Consider the following 13,991-nt stretch of genomic DNA (forward strand, 5'->3'; position numbering starts at 1 on the left):
CCTGCTCTGTGTGCGCTAGACCAGGCTTGGGATGGAGCCGAGTGGCGGTGATGAAGCCTACCTGCTGCTGGATCGTGCAGCGGCGGCCCCCCCACAGGGTGTGTGGACTCTACAGAGCTTCTATCTCCCTTGCTGGACGTCTCTGTGCTCCATACGCATTGGGCCGGGCTGCTGGATCGCGTGGCAGCAGTGTGAGTCCCCGTGGAGTTCCCGCTTCCCCTGCCAGACATCTCCCTTCTCCGAGCGCACTAGGCCGGGCTGGGAATGGAGCCAGGTGCCTGCGGTGAAGCCTACCTGCTGGATCTTGCAGTGGCGGCCCACAGGGTGTGTGGTTTCTGTGGATCCTCTGCCTCCCTTGCCGGATGTCTCCCCACTCTGTGCACACTGGGCTGGGTTGGGAATGGAGCCGGGTGATGGCGGTGAAGCCTATCTGCCTGATCGTGCGACGGCAGCCCCGCAGGGCATGTGGTCTCCGCCGAGCTTCTGCCTCCCCCGCTGGACGTCTCCCCATTGTAAAGATGTCTATTATAGCATTACTTATTCTGGTAAAAACTAGGAAAAAGAAGTTTTTGAGGCTGGGAAGTCCAACGTCCATTTGGTGGTGGCAACAGTAACTCAGGGGTCTCACACTGCAAGATGGTGGAAGCAGCGGGAAAGAACTTATAAACGAAGAAATCAATGTAGTCTAGAAAAGGCTACTTTGCAGAGACAGAATAGATTAATGGTTGCCTAGAGTTGAGGCTTGAAGAGAGAACAGAGAATGGCTGCAAATGGTCAAGAGGAATCTTTTTTTGGGTGAAGGAAATGTTCAAAAATTGGATTGTGGTGATCATTGTACAGATATGTAAATTTATTAAAAATAATCGAATTATTAAAATGAGCACATTTTATGGTATGTGAATTATACCTCAGTAAAAGTGTTTTAAAAAAATAAAACCAAATAGGGAGTTATAAAAATTCAATTTTTTGCTAATTGGAAAACTAGGATGATGTATTTTCTTTATTTCTTACCTTGGATATGATTTGTTGCTATTGACAAATGATGAATTTACCTAAAACCAGTTTTTCTACAGAGTATTTCAGGACAGAGAAATGTTAATTTTTTTTTTTTTTTAAAGATGACCGGTAAGGGGATCTTAACCCTTAACTTGGTGTTGTTAGCACCATGCTTTCCCAAGTGAGCTATATAGGAATTTGAACCCGTGGCCTTGGTGTTATCAGCACCACACTCTCCCAAGTGAGCCAAGGGCCAGCCCAGAAATGTTAATTTTATTCTCTAGTAAAATACATTCTTTTCTGGTACCAGCTTGGAACTTATAAGGCTCTTAATGTGACATGTTGTTTCATCTAGTTTCCTTATTCTCTTTTACAGACAGTTTGGATTATCTCTAAAACCATAAAAAAAAAAAAAAGGTGTAAATTATTCCACATTGCTGATAGTTTGTTGTGCTGGGTTGCAAAGTTAGAATTTACTAGTTTGTTTCCCATTGCCTTTTTAAAGGATTGGTTATATAGTTTTTGTTTGTTTGTTTTTTAAGCAAATTATTTATGGGCCCTTTCCTTCCCCATGTTTATCCTTGGTCTTTTTTTTTTTTTTTTTTCTTTTCTTTTATTAGATTATTTGTATTTTAAAATTACTTGTTGGGAGAAAAACTTTTTTAGCATGAAACTGGCACAGTATTCTCATGCAGATTTTTGTATATTCTTAAGATATTCTGTATGTGCCCCCTCTAAGGGAGCATTAAAGTTCCATTAGAGAGACCTTTAAAAATTTGATTATTTCCTGACAAGTGATCTGTGAAAGCTGTCCCACAAGTGTAATAAAAGCCAAATCATCTAAAGTTATAATCTAGATTGTTGAGATCAGTTAACTCAGATCTGACAGTATCAAAATTGGCAAGAACATGAGGACCTAGAGATATTGTTGTAATAAAAGCCACTTGGAATTTAAGAATTAATTGAGGTGGCTTGGTTAGTTATATCATCATTTCACTTATTTTGTAACTTGAAACTATTAGATGATGATGATGATAATTGTTATTGTTACTGTTATAATTGACATATAAAGTGCTTGCTATATACCAGACACTGTTAGAAAGGCTTTTCTTACAGAAACTCATTTTATTCTCACAATAGCCCTATGAAGTAGGGACTATTATTATCCTCTAACAGATAAGGAAAATAAGTCACATAGAAGTTAACCTCACTCAGGTGTAGACAAACTGAGACAGACAGTATTCAGAACCACTATACCATTATGATAGGAGTGGTTTCCTTTCCTTTTTCTTTTTTTACAAGAGAAAACAAAATTCTTCATGCTGGAAGGATTAAAAAATATTTAGTATAAGAAGATGAGAATTAATACTTTAGTTCTAGAAAGAAAAATATGTTCCACCCTTCTTTATTTTTCTTACTTTTTTTCCCCTTTATCTTCATTTCTTCTTTGTTTCTATCATTCTTCATTCTTTATTTTTCTGAATCAGTGTTATTTCCAACAATTGACATAGTCTGATAACTACTGATTTTTTATAGAGCACTAGGCTGATAGTTCAAACAACGTTATTTGAATTTAGTCACTACCTTTTATTAGGATTTCTTGTATGTGTCTGATAGTTTCATTCGTTGTCCGTTTGTTGTCCGTTTGGACTGGTTGCACATTTCTGTCGGAAATCTTCAAGCTTTGTCTGTAGCTTAAAAGATGTGGAATGTAAATGCACTTCACATTTCTATCTTCTTTTTGAGAAATCTTTATTTTTGTAACTCAAAACGTGAGCTATAATTTCACATGTAAGAATGCTTATGGTTGTTGACTAATTAATGTCACAAGTATCACATAAGCAAAAACATTTTAATGAATTGACCTCTATTGAATTAAAGTCATGGTTTTATAAGTTTTAATTGATAAAATAGGAAAAGGGTTGTAAACTTTTAAATAAGCTTATTAAACAATAAGTTCTCTCTCACAGTATGAGTATGTTTTGGGGAGAACGTTCAAGATACTTTTTTTTCATAAATCATTCATTTTCCGTTCTTTGTTTTTATTTTATTTTTCAGGATTTTGGCCCCCAACAGTAATTACCAAGATGTTGAGACCCTCTATAACTTCCTAATCAAGTATGAGGTATGAGAAATATTTCTAAATGTTTACTGCATTTCCACCATAAACAAGTTTTAATATAAAAAACATAGGAGGTGTTCTAAAATGTAATGGAAAGCCATGTAATTGATATTTGCTTTAAATTACATTCTTGAATGCTGCAGAAGTTTGCTCATGACATATTTTCCCCCTTTTAAAAAATTGTATTAAGGTATACAGCGTGTTTTGATATACAAAGCATAGTAAAATCATTACTATAGTCAAGTAAATTAACATATCCATCATCTCATATGCTTACCCCTTTTTGTGTATAGCAAGAGCACCTAACATATTCTTAGAAAAATCTCAAATACATACAGTATTATCATCTAGAGTCCTCATGTTGTATGTTAGATCTCTAGATTCGTTCATCCTACATATCTGCAGCTTTCTATCCTTTGACCTACATCTCCGCATTTCTTCCCCCACTTCTGCACCAGTGACATATTCAATTTTTTCTTTTGCTCTCTAAGTAAAAATTTAATAGAGTCCTAAAATAACACACTTTCTCCAACACAGAATTGTTTCTCTTCAGGGGTGCTCTTGGCATTTTGGACAGGTAATTTCTTCATTTCGTGGAGCATTGCAGGATGTCTGTATCTGTCCTGGTCATTGTGACAAACAATGTACCCAACCCAATTCACACGTCCAAGAGGGCCTCAGGAGAAGAAGAACCACCTCTGGTTGAGAAGCACTGATTACTGGAAAGGAAAGCTATAATTTAGTTTCCTCCATAGCAGCAGCATAGACCCTGGAGTTAGAGCTGTAATGAGGTCCCAGTGCATTTTGTAAATTAACCGGCCCACTTTCCTCATCATTGCTCTTTGCTCATGTTCTCTATATATTCCTACTTTCCAATTTTGTGTATGTATTTTAGGTTTTAAACCATTCTAAATGAAGGAATGTGACATATATTCAGGTCTCACATTTCTTATGGAGTCAAACTCCTTTAAATATATTTCTTCACTTTTATTCCTGGTTCACTCATTATTTAACTTTTCATATGCTACATCTTCCATTAAGAACTTGGCAATTAAGAACACAAACTCTGAGGTTAAACCACCCATTTTCAGTGTTGGTTCTTTTACTTATTAACTGTATGATCTAGGAAGAGTTATTTAATTCTTCTTGTCTCAGCCTCTTCATCTGTACAATGGGAATAACAACAGTAGATAAATTATAGGTATTCTGTTAAGACTAAATAACATAATAATCTAGTGCTCCAAACAGTACCAGACACAAAGTGTTCAATAAGTGTTACCTATTGTTATTTCAACAAAGAATGGTGTCCATATGTGCTTTTTAAAAATCAGCCTTAATCCTTTATAACTATATTACGTGATTATTAAGAGACTTTCCTCTTTTGAGATGATTCATATAATTAATTCATCATACTTTGTGAATTTCAAATTGAGACATTGAGTCTAACAAAAATGTATTTGTGGAAACAATAGGACAATTTAAAAATCATATATCCTGGAAAATTCTGGGGCATGAGTCTTTTTGGATTTAGTACTCCTATTGCTAAGATTATTGGAAGAAAATTCCTAATTTATTATTTATAAGAATATGTGGATCTGATTCTCAGATTTTAAAAAATCATTTATTTTAACAGAATTTTTTTCCCCTACACCAATTACTACCTTGGAGATATTTATCTGATATCATAAACAGTGATAGGACCATCTAAATCTTTTAAGAAGTTTGACTATTTTTATGCTTAACCTTTGCCTTTGTTCTTGAATTTTTAAGAATTAAAAATAGTTGAGCCATTTCTAATGTTCGGCTTTTATTGTGAGTAGTACAGCTAAAAAATAATGACACTAACCCCACAATCCATTTTATAGTTACAACTCTAATGTTTACTGACAAAGACATCTTTTAGCTATTTATTCCCTGGAAATTAAAATTGTACATTTAAGCATGGAGATGATATTTAACAGTGTAATTTTAAATGTCCCAATATTGGTAAGTAAAAATATCTTAGTAGTCAAAATTAATGAATATGATGAAACAAGTTATTTTAGGCTAGACCTATTATGAATTTGTGTTTTAGTTTTTATTAATAAATTAACTGCTTACTTTGTAAGTTATCTGCTGTAGCCTGAAGCAATGTCACCTTTATACTCCAGCTGTATTCTGGGATAAATGTCCAAGAGTATGTTGATGGTTGCTTTTAAAAGTGAAGATAAATCTAGATACTTAAAAAAAAAATCTATTAAAAGCTTAAGGAACTATTTTGTATTCATATTATATCTGGCTCAAGGATTTTCTGAAAAGTTGGTAGAGAACAGATTATTCCCTCCATCTTCTGTAAGACCCGTGCACCATGCACAAATCCCACACCTCGGGATGGCTTACCTCACAAAGACCACGAGTTAGAGGCCGTTGCAATAAACATGAGGTTTTATTATTCCAGCATGCTGGGGCCGCTTCGTCTCCAGAACAAAAGCGGCCCCCAATTTACAATACAAGCACCTTTTATACAGTTTTTCCTGAACAGATCTTTATGACAGGTTGAGTTGTTGGTTATCTGTGGCGCCCTTGGATTTATGGGTAGACTTCAGCAGGCTGGCACCCTGATAGATCTAGATCTGTGGTGCCTTTAGATTTACAGGTGGGCTTTAGCAGGCTGGTACCCTGGATAAGGAACGGTGCTTCTCTCAATCGTATATCTTCCCTGGGGCCTGGCCAGGAGGCACTTAGATAAGGTACTAGGCAGTTCCTGGAACTGGGTGGAGGCCATTCCCCTCTTGGAATGTTTAGTGTACTTGGGCCCGACTGCCCTGCCCTTTGTATGGCCTCTTTAGAAGCTGCTTAATAGCCCCTTAGAAGCTGCTTTACTTAGAATGTCATTAGCAAGCATTTGTCACAAAACTGTGTATACTAAAGTTTATATTTTTCTACAATCCCTACAATTTCTACAATCCCTACACTTCTGATCAAACCTTTGCAATGTGTTGACATTTGATGGCCTAAGTTTGAATACATTGTAGGTCCTGGCATGTGGGGCAATTGTAAAAAAGTATCAAAGACCCTTGGAACAAGGGTCCCATTAAAGAAGCAGGAACTGAACTGGTTGATAGTTTAGATGTATATTTTAGAACATTTTTAGAAGATGAAGATTCTTTTAATAAAAATTATAAACTACCTAAAAATTATTGTAAATTATATACCAATTTCATACAGTCATTAAATATAATATTAAATATTATATATAATTAAATCACATTAAACATATAAATGTATAATCCTAATATTGTATTTGAACTCTATATATTGTTAACATTCAGTGAATGAAACATTTTCTACACAAATATGGTGAACTTCTTATGAAAACATTGAAGAAAGTCATGGAATTTTTGCAAATAAGCAATGCCCTGGACTCTATAGAAGACCTTTATGATATGAATTTTTCAAGAAATATTAATTAAATGAGGATAGGAACATTTTTCTCCACCACAAAATGCATACCAGCTAATAACACTTAAAATATTTTTAAAAGTAAATTGAACGAAGGTACTCAATGAATTTCCCTCCACTAGTTACAGATTTCTGAAAATTTAGACACTATGCTATTTGTTGAGTTACCTGATAAAAAGAATTTTCCTCTACAAGTTCTCATGTTTTTCTTTCACATAAATAGAGTATAGCCTAAATCAGTGGTAAGATTCAAGAAATAAAGGATTTCTTTACTGTGTCTTCCATATATTTGCTACAACTAGTTTTGTGTGATGAAGGACTTTATATTAATGGTATTATAAATGATGCCTCAGAATTATAATGAATATTTATTAACTTAAACATATTAGTTTAAATACATAGACCTTGATCTGAAAAATAACATTTCTTCAGAAAATGTCTATGAATCAAACTTTTTCCTAAATCAGATAGATGTTTCCATAGTTTATAACGTTATTATGGTTTTTTCTGTCCATGTGATCTTTACTACATCCAGGCCTATCGCACCTCTACTGGTTCTATGAACAGATTAAATTGTAATAATAGGACTAATATTTTTACATTTATAGTTCAGCGTTAGCATAAAGGTCACTGAACTTCTTAATGTTTAGTCCTTTTTTACATAATAAATAAAAACTTGAGATTGTGCTCCCTCAGAATATGGGCTACTCTAATTGTGCTCTCATCACTTATTTGATTTAATGTGTATTTTTGAAATTATATTTTGGTTCTTTTCAGATAAATAAAAGTGTCAAGTTTACTGCCCAGGAGCTTTATGATTGTTTTTCTCAGACTGAATATCGGTAAGTCACATCTATACATAGATACACCATTGTAACAAGCTTTTACCATATACAGCATCACTTGGTGGTGGTGGTGGTGAAGAGTTCTTTTTATGTCTTTTCACTATACTATGATTTTTTTTTACCTTTATTAATATGAAATATTTCATACACTCAAAAGCTGTGTGTGTTATGTATGTGTATGTGTGTCGACTATAAGGTTTAAAGTATTCTCAAACTTTTTGGCCTTAAGACTCCTTTATATTTGAAAAAATTATTGAAAACCCCAGAGAGCTTTTATTTATGTGGGTCATATTTATGTATATTTACTATATTAGAACTTAGAACTGAGAATATAAAAATGTTTGTTAATTCTTTTGAAAATAACTACATTAAGTAACATATTATTATGAAAATATTTTTTCCCAAACAAAAAATGTTAATGACAAAACTGGCATTGTTGTACATTTTTGCAAATCTCTTAATGTCTGGCTTAATAGAAACAACTGGATTCTCATCACTTCTTGTGCATTCAGCCACTTGTCATAATCATGTCATGTATTGCTGCAAAACTATTGTACACTTTTGCGAGAATGAAAGTATAAAAGGCAAATCACATCTTAGTCTTATGGAAATAGCTTTGACTTCTCTGACCTTGCAGACCCTCTGAAAGAGTCTTAGATTCCAGGGGGTCCCAGGCCATGTTTTGAAGAACACCTGGTGTAAAGAAAACCCATATGCCTACCATTCAGATAACAAAATAGAACTTTATCATCCTCAGCTCATCTCGCCTTCCATCCTCTCTCTAAGGATTTTGTGTTTATAGTTCTCATCCCTTTCTTTATGTTTTTGCTAAATATTATGTACAATAAAAATATGTTGATTTATTTTGCCTGATTTTGAACTTAGTGATATCATACTATATACTCTTTTTTTTTTTTTTTTCAAAATAATTTGGTTTATAGTGTTCATACATAACAAAAAGAAGTATTATAAATCTGATTCTTGTGTATACTTGGTATGGTGGTGAAACCTTTATTATGGTCCCCTCAAAATTTATACTTTGGAACCTAATTCCAGGGGTTGGCCAGTTAACTCAGTCAGTTAGAATGTAGTGCTATAACACTGAGGTCAAGTGTTTGGATCCCCTCACTGGCCAGCTGCCAAAAAAAAAAAAAAAAAAAAAATCACTCATGGATCAAAGAAGGAATCAAAAATAAAACTGCAGATAATAACAATGAGAATTAAAAAAAAAAAAAAGAAACCTAATTCCCACTGTGATAGTATTCGAAGGTGGGGTCTTTGGGAATAGGATTAGTTCCTTTGTAAAAGAGACCTCAGAGAGCTAGCCAGCCCCGTCTGCCATGTGAGAACACATAGAAGTTACTATCTGTGAGGAAGAGGGCCCTCACCAGACACCAAATCTGCCTGTGCCTTGATTTTAAACTTCCCAGCCTCCAGAACCATGAGAAATAAATTTCTGTTGTTTATAAGCTTCCCAGTCTAAAGCATTTTATTATAGCAGCCTATAATAAATGGACTAAGATAGCCTTCTAATTCTGGGCCCAGGCATACAAATTTATGAGGAGCAAAAATCTGTTTAACCCCCTCAGTGTTGCCCTCCACTCCCTCTTTCACTCCCCCATAGTCTACTTTAACTCATCATCAAGATTCATCCATGTTGATGAATGGAGCAGTAGTTCGTTTACAGTCAATTCTATTATAACATGACATATGCATTCCTAAATATCAGCACTGCTTTATACAAAATCATGCAATAAAAACCACACCACAGGGCTTATGGGAAAAAAATGAGGTTAGGGGCACAGAAACTTCATCAGGGACACATTGAAAAAAAAGACAGGAGCCTAATAAAAATGGTGTCACAGTTTTATATATGTTAAATGGCTAAGAAATACATAATGCTATAATAAATCTGGCATTTTACCTTAAAAAAGACCTGAGGTTTGCTTGTGGAAGTCGTTATTGGAAGGGTTGCAGCTTAAGGGTTATCTGAAATTGAATGTAAAGTTGTAACACCAAACGTGAGAAGATGTCACTCATAACACACACAGAGAACTTAGATAGCTGATGCATATTTGAGGTGTTTGTATCCCTAAGTAACTTGATTTGCTGGTTTCAGTTTTCTCTGTTCATCTACTGCTTCTCACTGCCAAACTCATGTATAAGCAAATGCAAAATTTGTGTTATGCTCTAGTTGTTCCTTAATATATCAATGGTGTTGAAACAAATTCATGTGTTCAAAACAAGAGCTACAGCAGAACTATTTTCACTGCTATGTAATTATCACTAAATCATAGTTCATTTGCTGTTTTTAACTTACAGATGTACATGTGTGGCTATAGGATTTTAGGAGCAGGCCTAGTGACAAAATTAACTATCAAGATGCTTCTACTGTTAAAACTCTAGATTGGTAAATTTGTTTGATGATATCAAAATAGTAAGATTGATAGTCATACATAAATGTAACAACACAACTATGAAAGTTCACTCACTCGTTGAGGTAAAATAAATTTTCCAAGAAAATCTAAAACCATTGGGCATATAGAAATCTGTTGTAGTTGGGGGAGAACAGACTAATCTTCAGACTAATTGAATCAGTTGTACTCTTGTTTATAGATCTTTACAAATCTACATTTAAAGATTTGTGTCAAAAATATAACATCTTCCAACCTTAGCCATATTTTTAAAACTGTAAAAAGTTTGCTATAGATAACATGGAGGCCAGAGTTTCTTGAAGGATGATTCTAATCAGATGTCTAGAATTATTTTGACTTTAGCTTGCTTTTGGAATAGGTGGGAGTTTGGTGGGGGGGGGGCATGAATATTCAGAGTTAAAGTAGTTGTACCTATTTTTCTTTGTTTTGTTTTCTTACTATGTCAGGGATTTGAACTATGATGTTAATTAATAAGCTTCCTCTTATACCCAAAAGAATGATTTTGAAAAGAAATCAAATAAATTTAATATCTTGAATGCATTGAAAAATTGTGATTGCTGCTAAGCAGGCTTTCAGTTAATAGCATTTAGATTTGTTACTTTGTCGTTTCTTTTGAAATTATTTGCCGACAGTGAGAGTGAACAGTATCTCCTGTGTCAGTCTCTGCTGTATTCCACACTCACAGTTTTCAAATAAGCTACCAAAAGAGAGAGTGATTCTTTCGGTTTCATTGGTTCATGCTAAATGCAGGGCCAAGTGCAGTAGATGAAAGATGACACAGATTCCTTGTGACTCAGAGGTAAAAGTAGAAGAAAGATTTAACTTGCATATAGATGGCTCCCTTTGGGAATGTTAAGGAAAACACTTAAATTGTCTTAATTTACTAATATTGTTTTTATTTTTTAAGCATTTTGTGATGTTGTGGGATGAACGCACAGAGGAGTTTAAGACCGGCGTCAGTGTCGTAGTTTTATAGCTCTTTATGTTAGTGTTGCCGCTCTTTGTTAAGTGTTATAGTGCTTTATTGCTTGCAAGCAAGAAGGGCGCTGGAGGGCAGAAAACTCCCAAGCTAGTGTCTCCCAGAACAAAAGAAACGACACACTTATATAGCCTAAATTCCCGCCCTTCTTTCTCCTAGGTTCTCATTCAGGTCCTCTTATGTAAATGAGGGATGCTGTCCTGTTAATTTGGATTGGCTGATTGTGGGACACAGTCCATTGGTCACTTTAGGAGCCTAATTTCCCTCTGGCCCTGGGGGAGGGGTGTGAGACTGCTGTTATCTTGTAGAAGGTGGGCCCAAGAAGCAAGCAGGGGCTCGAGTTTCCAGTGGAGCATAGAGTTTTTAAAACAGTTTCTCAAGTGGAAAAGGGAAAGGCTCAACAATTAAAAATGCTTAGGGTCCCCGGCAACAGTGAAAGAGGAGACTGTTGATGTGCCACACCATATTGCAATAGGGAGGTGTGAAATAATAATATATGTGTGTATGTATGTATATATGTCTCTGCACCTGGTTCCTGAGACAGAGCTCCTGAAACCCTTGTAGATATAGTTTCTAGGAGAATCTTTTGTTCTAGTATTTGGTCTTTGACCCTGTTTTTCTGCCCTAGAGCTCCTAAATCCCTTGGAATTTCCTGGGTGATAGGAGTGTCTTTTGTTCTAATGAGGTAATTCTTGGGGGGCTTCTGGATGGGGGATGGTCACCAGAGGGACCAAGCCATGATTAGAAGCTTAGCACTTTCAGCTTCACCCCTGTCCTCTGGGAAGAGGAGAGGGGCTGGAGATTGAGTTAATAATCAATCATGCCTGTATGATGAAGCTTCCATAAAAGTCCCTGAACTGTAGGGTTTGGAGAACTTCTGGGTTGCTGGACACATGGAGGTGTTTGGAGGGTGGCACACCCAAAGAGGACATGGAAGCTTTGTACCTCTTCCCACATACCTTACCCTGTGCATCTCTTCATCTGGCTTTTCATCTGTGATATGAATTGGTAATATCCTTTATAATCAATGGGTAAATATAAGTAAAGTATTTCCCTGAGTTCTGTGATTTGTCCTAGCAAATTAATCAGACCTGGGGAGGGGGTTGTGGGAACCCCTGAGTTACAGTCAGTTGGTCAGAAGTATAGGTGACAAGCTGTTACAAGCTATTGGCATCTGAAGTGGGAGGCAACCTATGGGAGCTGATTCCAGGTACACAGAGTCACAATCGAATATTATAGGACACTCAATTGGTGTCCACTGGAGAATTGCTTTGTGTAAGGAGAAAACCCCCCACACATCTGGTGTCAGAAGTGTTGAGTGGAGTGTGTGATGGTGAAATAGTAGAAAATGGTTTGTTTTCCCTGTCATACAGGAGGTAATTAAGTAGCTCAAGAATATAAAAGTATTTTATGGGTTCTAATAAAGCAAGGAATTAAGGTATTAGATAAAAGTAGTTTTGACCAAAAGTGAATTCTGTAAGACATAGAACCTTGATGCTTATATCTATAATTCAGTTGTTATTTTCTGTCTTCTCTAGTTTTTAGACTCTTTGAAGTAGCATTTGCTCTTATTAGTGGCGTATATGAGCACTGCATACCCTAAGCAGATAAGGAGTTGTTGCACTCTTTTACTTTCCCGTAAATCTGCGGACTGGGCCAATTGTCCAGCTAGGTAGGGCTAGGTCTGGAGCTCACCGGCCCCTCAAGCCCATTGTCCAGACTGGGTCACAAACCCTTCACGTGCCAGGCTGGGTTCCCAGACCCTTCACCCGCCAGGCTGGGTCACCCCTCACACACAGGTCTGTGAGCTAGGTAACCAGCAAACAGGTCCTTGGAATCTGTAGGTTGGAGAGCATGGCTGTGCGGGGCAGACGCCTGAGGCAGACACCAGCCAAATTGCAGCGCTGCACATGCGCGTTAACTCTACCCACATACAACTCATTTACAAAGAATGCGCCGCACCACCCCCAACCGGACCTAAGGTGAAGGGGCCTGACTTAATTATTCTATTTTCCCAACAGGAGTTTGCTCAGAAAATCCAGGACAGTAAGTTAATGAATTTATCAAACAAATTATCAAACAAATCTTTTGTGTGATATTGTCTATCTTTATGAGAAATAAGGTGGGAACAGTATTTAATTCACTTTTTTTGCGAAGTTCTTGAGAGTGTTCTGGCATGTTTGTGAGGCAAGTCTCTTAGGTCATTTTTTCTAAATGAAATATAAACTAGTTTGTGACATCAGCCTCAAAGTATCTGATTGTATGGGACAGTTACCAAACCAGCTTTTCTTACTCTCAAATTCACTACGCAACACACTTCTGACACCTGCTGTAAGGGGATTTTTCCACACCACAGTTCTCCAGCAGATACCAATTGGATGTCCTATAATTCAATTCAATTCCAGCATCAGATCCCATAGGTTAAGGGCTCAGTCTCATATGGCTGAACCCCATCTTAGATGCCAATTGCAGGTCTCAGGTTATGACCTGTACTTCTGACCAACTGTTTATAAATTGGGGTTCCCAAGACTCCATCTTTGGGTTCAATTAATTTGCTAGAACAGCTCACAGAGCTCAAGGAAATACATTTACCCATTAATTACAAAGGATATTTTGAAGTATACAAATGAGCAGCCAGATGAAGGGATGTATAGCTTGAGGTCCAGAAGGGTCCCATGGAGTCGGGGTATGCTACCCTCCTGGCACATGGATGTATTCTTGTTTACAACCCTGAAGCTCTCCAGACTCAGTCCTTTTGGGTTTTTATGGAGGCTTATTAAGCAGGCATGGTTGATTAAATCATTGGCCACTGGTGATCACGTCAACCTTCAGCCCCTCTCCCCTCCCTGGAATAGGACTGAAAGTACCAACCCTCTGCTCATGTGGTTGATTCCCCTGGCAACCAGCCCTTCATCCTTGGCTCTCCAGGACCCCTTCCTCCCCATCAGTCATCTCATTAGCATACAAAAGGACACTAATCACTTTGGAGAATTCAAGGGTTTTAGGAGCTGTGTGCCGGGAAACAAAAACCAAATTATAAATTACAGTATCACACTGGCATATCCAAATAATATACTGCCTAAAACAGCACCTGCTTCAGAAGCTGCTTTCTTTTCTCATTGCAAGTGCTTTGAGGAGTCACTGCATTCTAACTCCAGCAGTCAGCCCCATGG

The 13,991-nt window shown here is 36.7% G+C and overlaps 1 protein-coding gene across 1 annotated transcript in view; it reads left to right on the forward strand.

Annotated features, from left to right (window-relative positions):
- Positions 1–13,991, forward strand: part of SWT1 (SWT1 RNA endoribonuclease homolog) — a 112,314-nt gene that overhangs the window by 86,743 nt on the left and 11,580 nt on the right. Inside the window, exons 17-18 of the mRNA XM_063105345.1 lie at positions 3,055–3,121; positions 7,337–7,401. Coding sequence (XP_062961415.1) covers positions 3,055–3,121; positions 7,337–7,401 — 132 coding nt within the window. The remainder of the gene's footprint in view (positions 1–3,054; positions 3,122–7,336; positions 7,402–13,991) is intronic.

The sequence above is a fragment of the Cynocephalus volans genome, chromosome 8 (genome assembly GCF_027409185.1).
Source record: "Cynocephalus volans isolate mCynVol1 chromosome 8, mCynVol1.pri, whole genome shotgun sequence".
Lineage (NCBI taxonomy): Eukaryota > Metazoa > Chordata > Mammalia > Dermoptera > Cynocephalidae > Cynocephalus > Cynocephalus volans.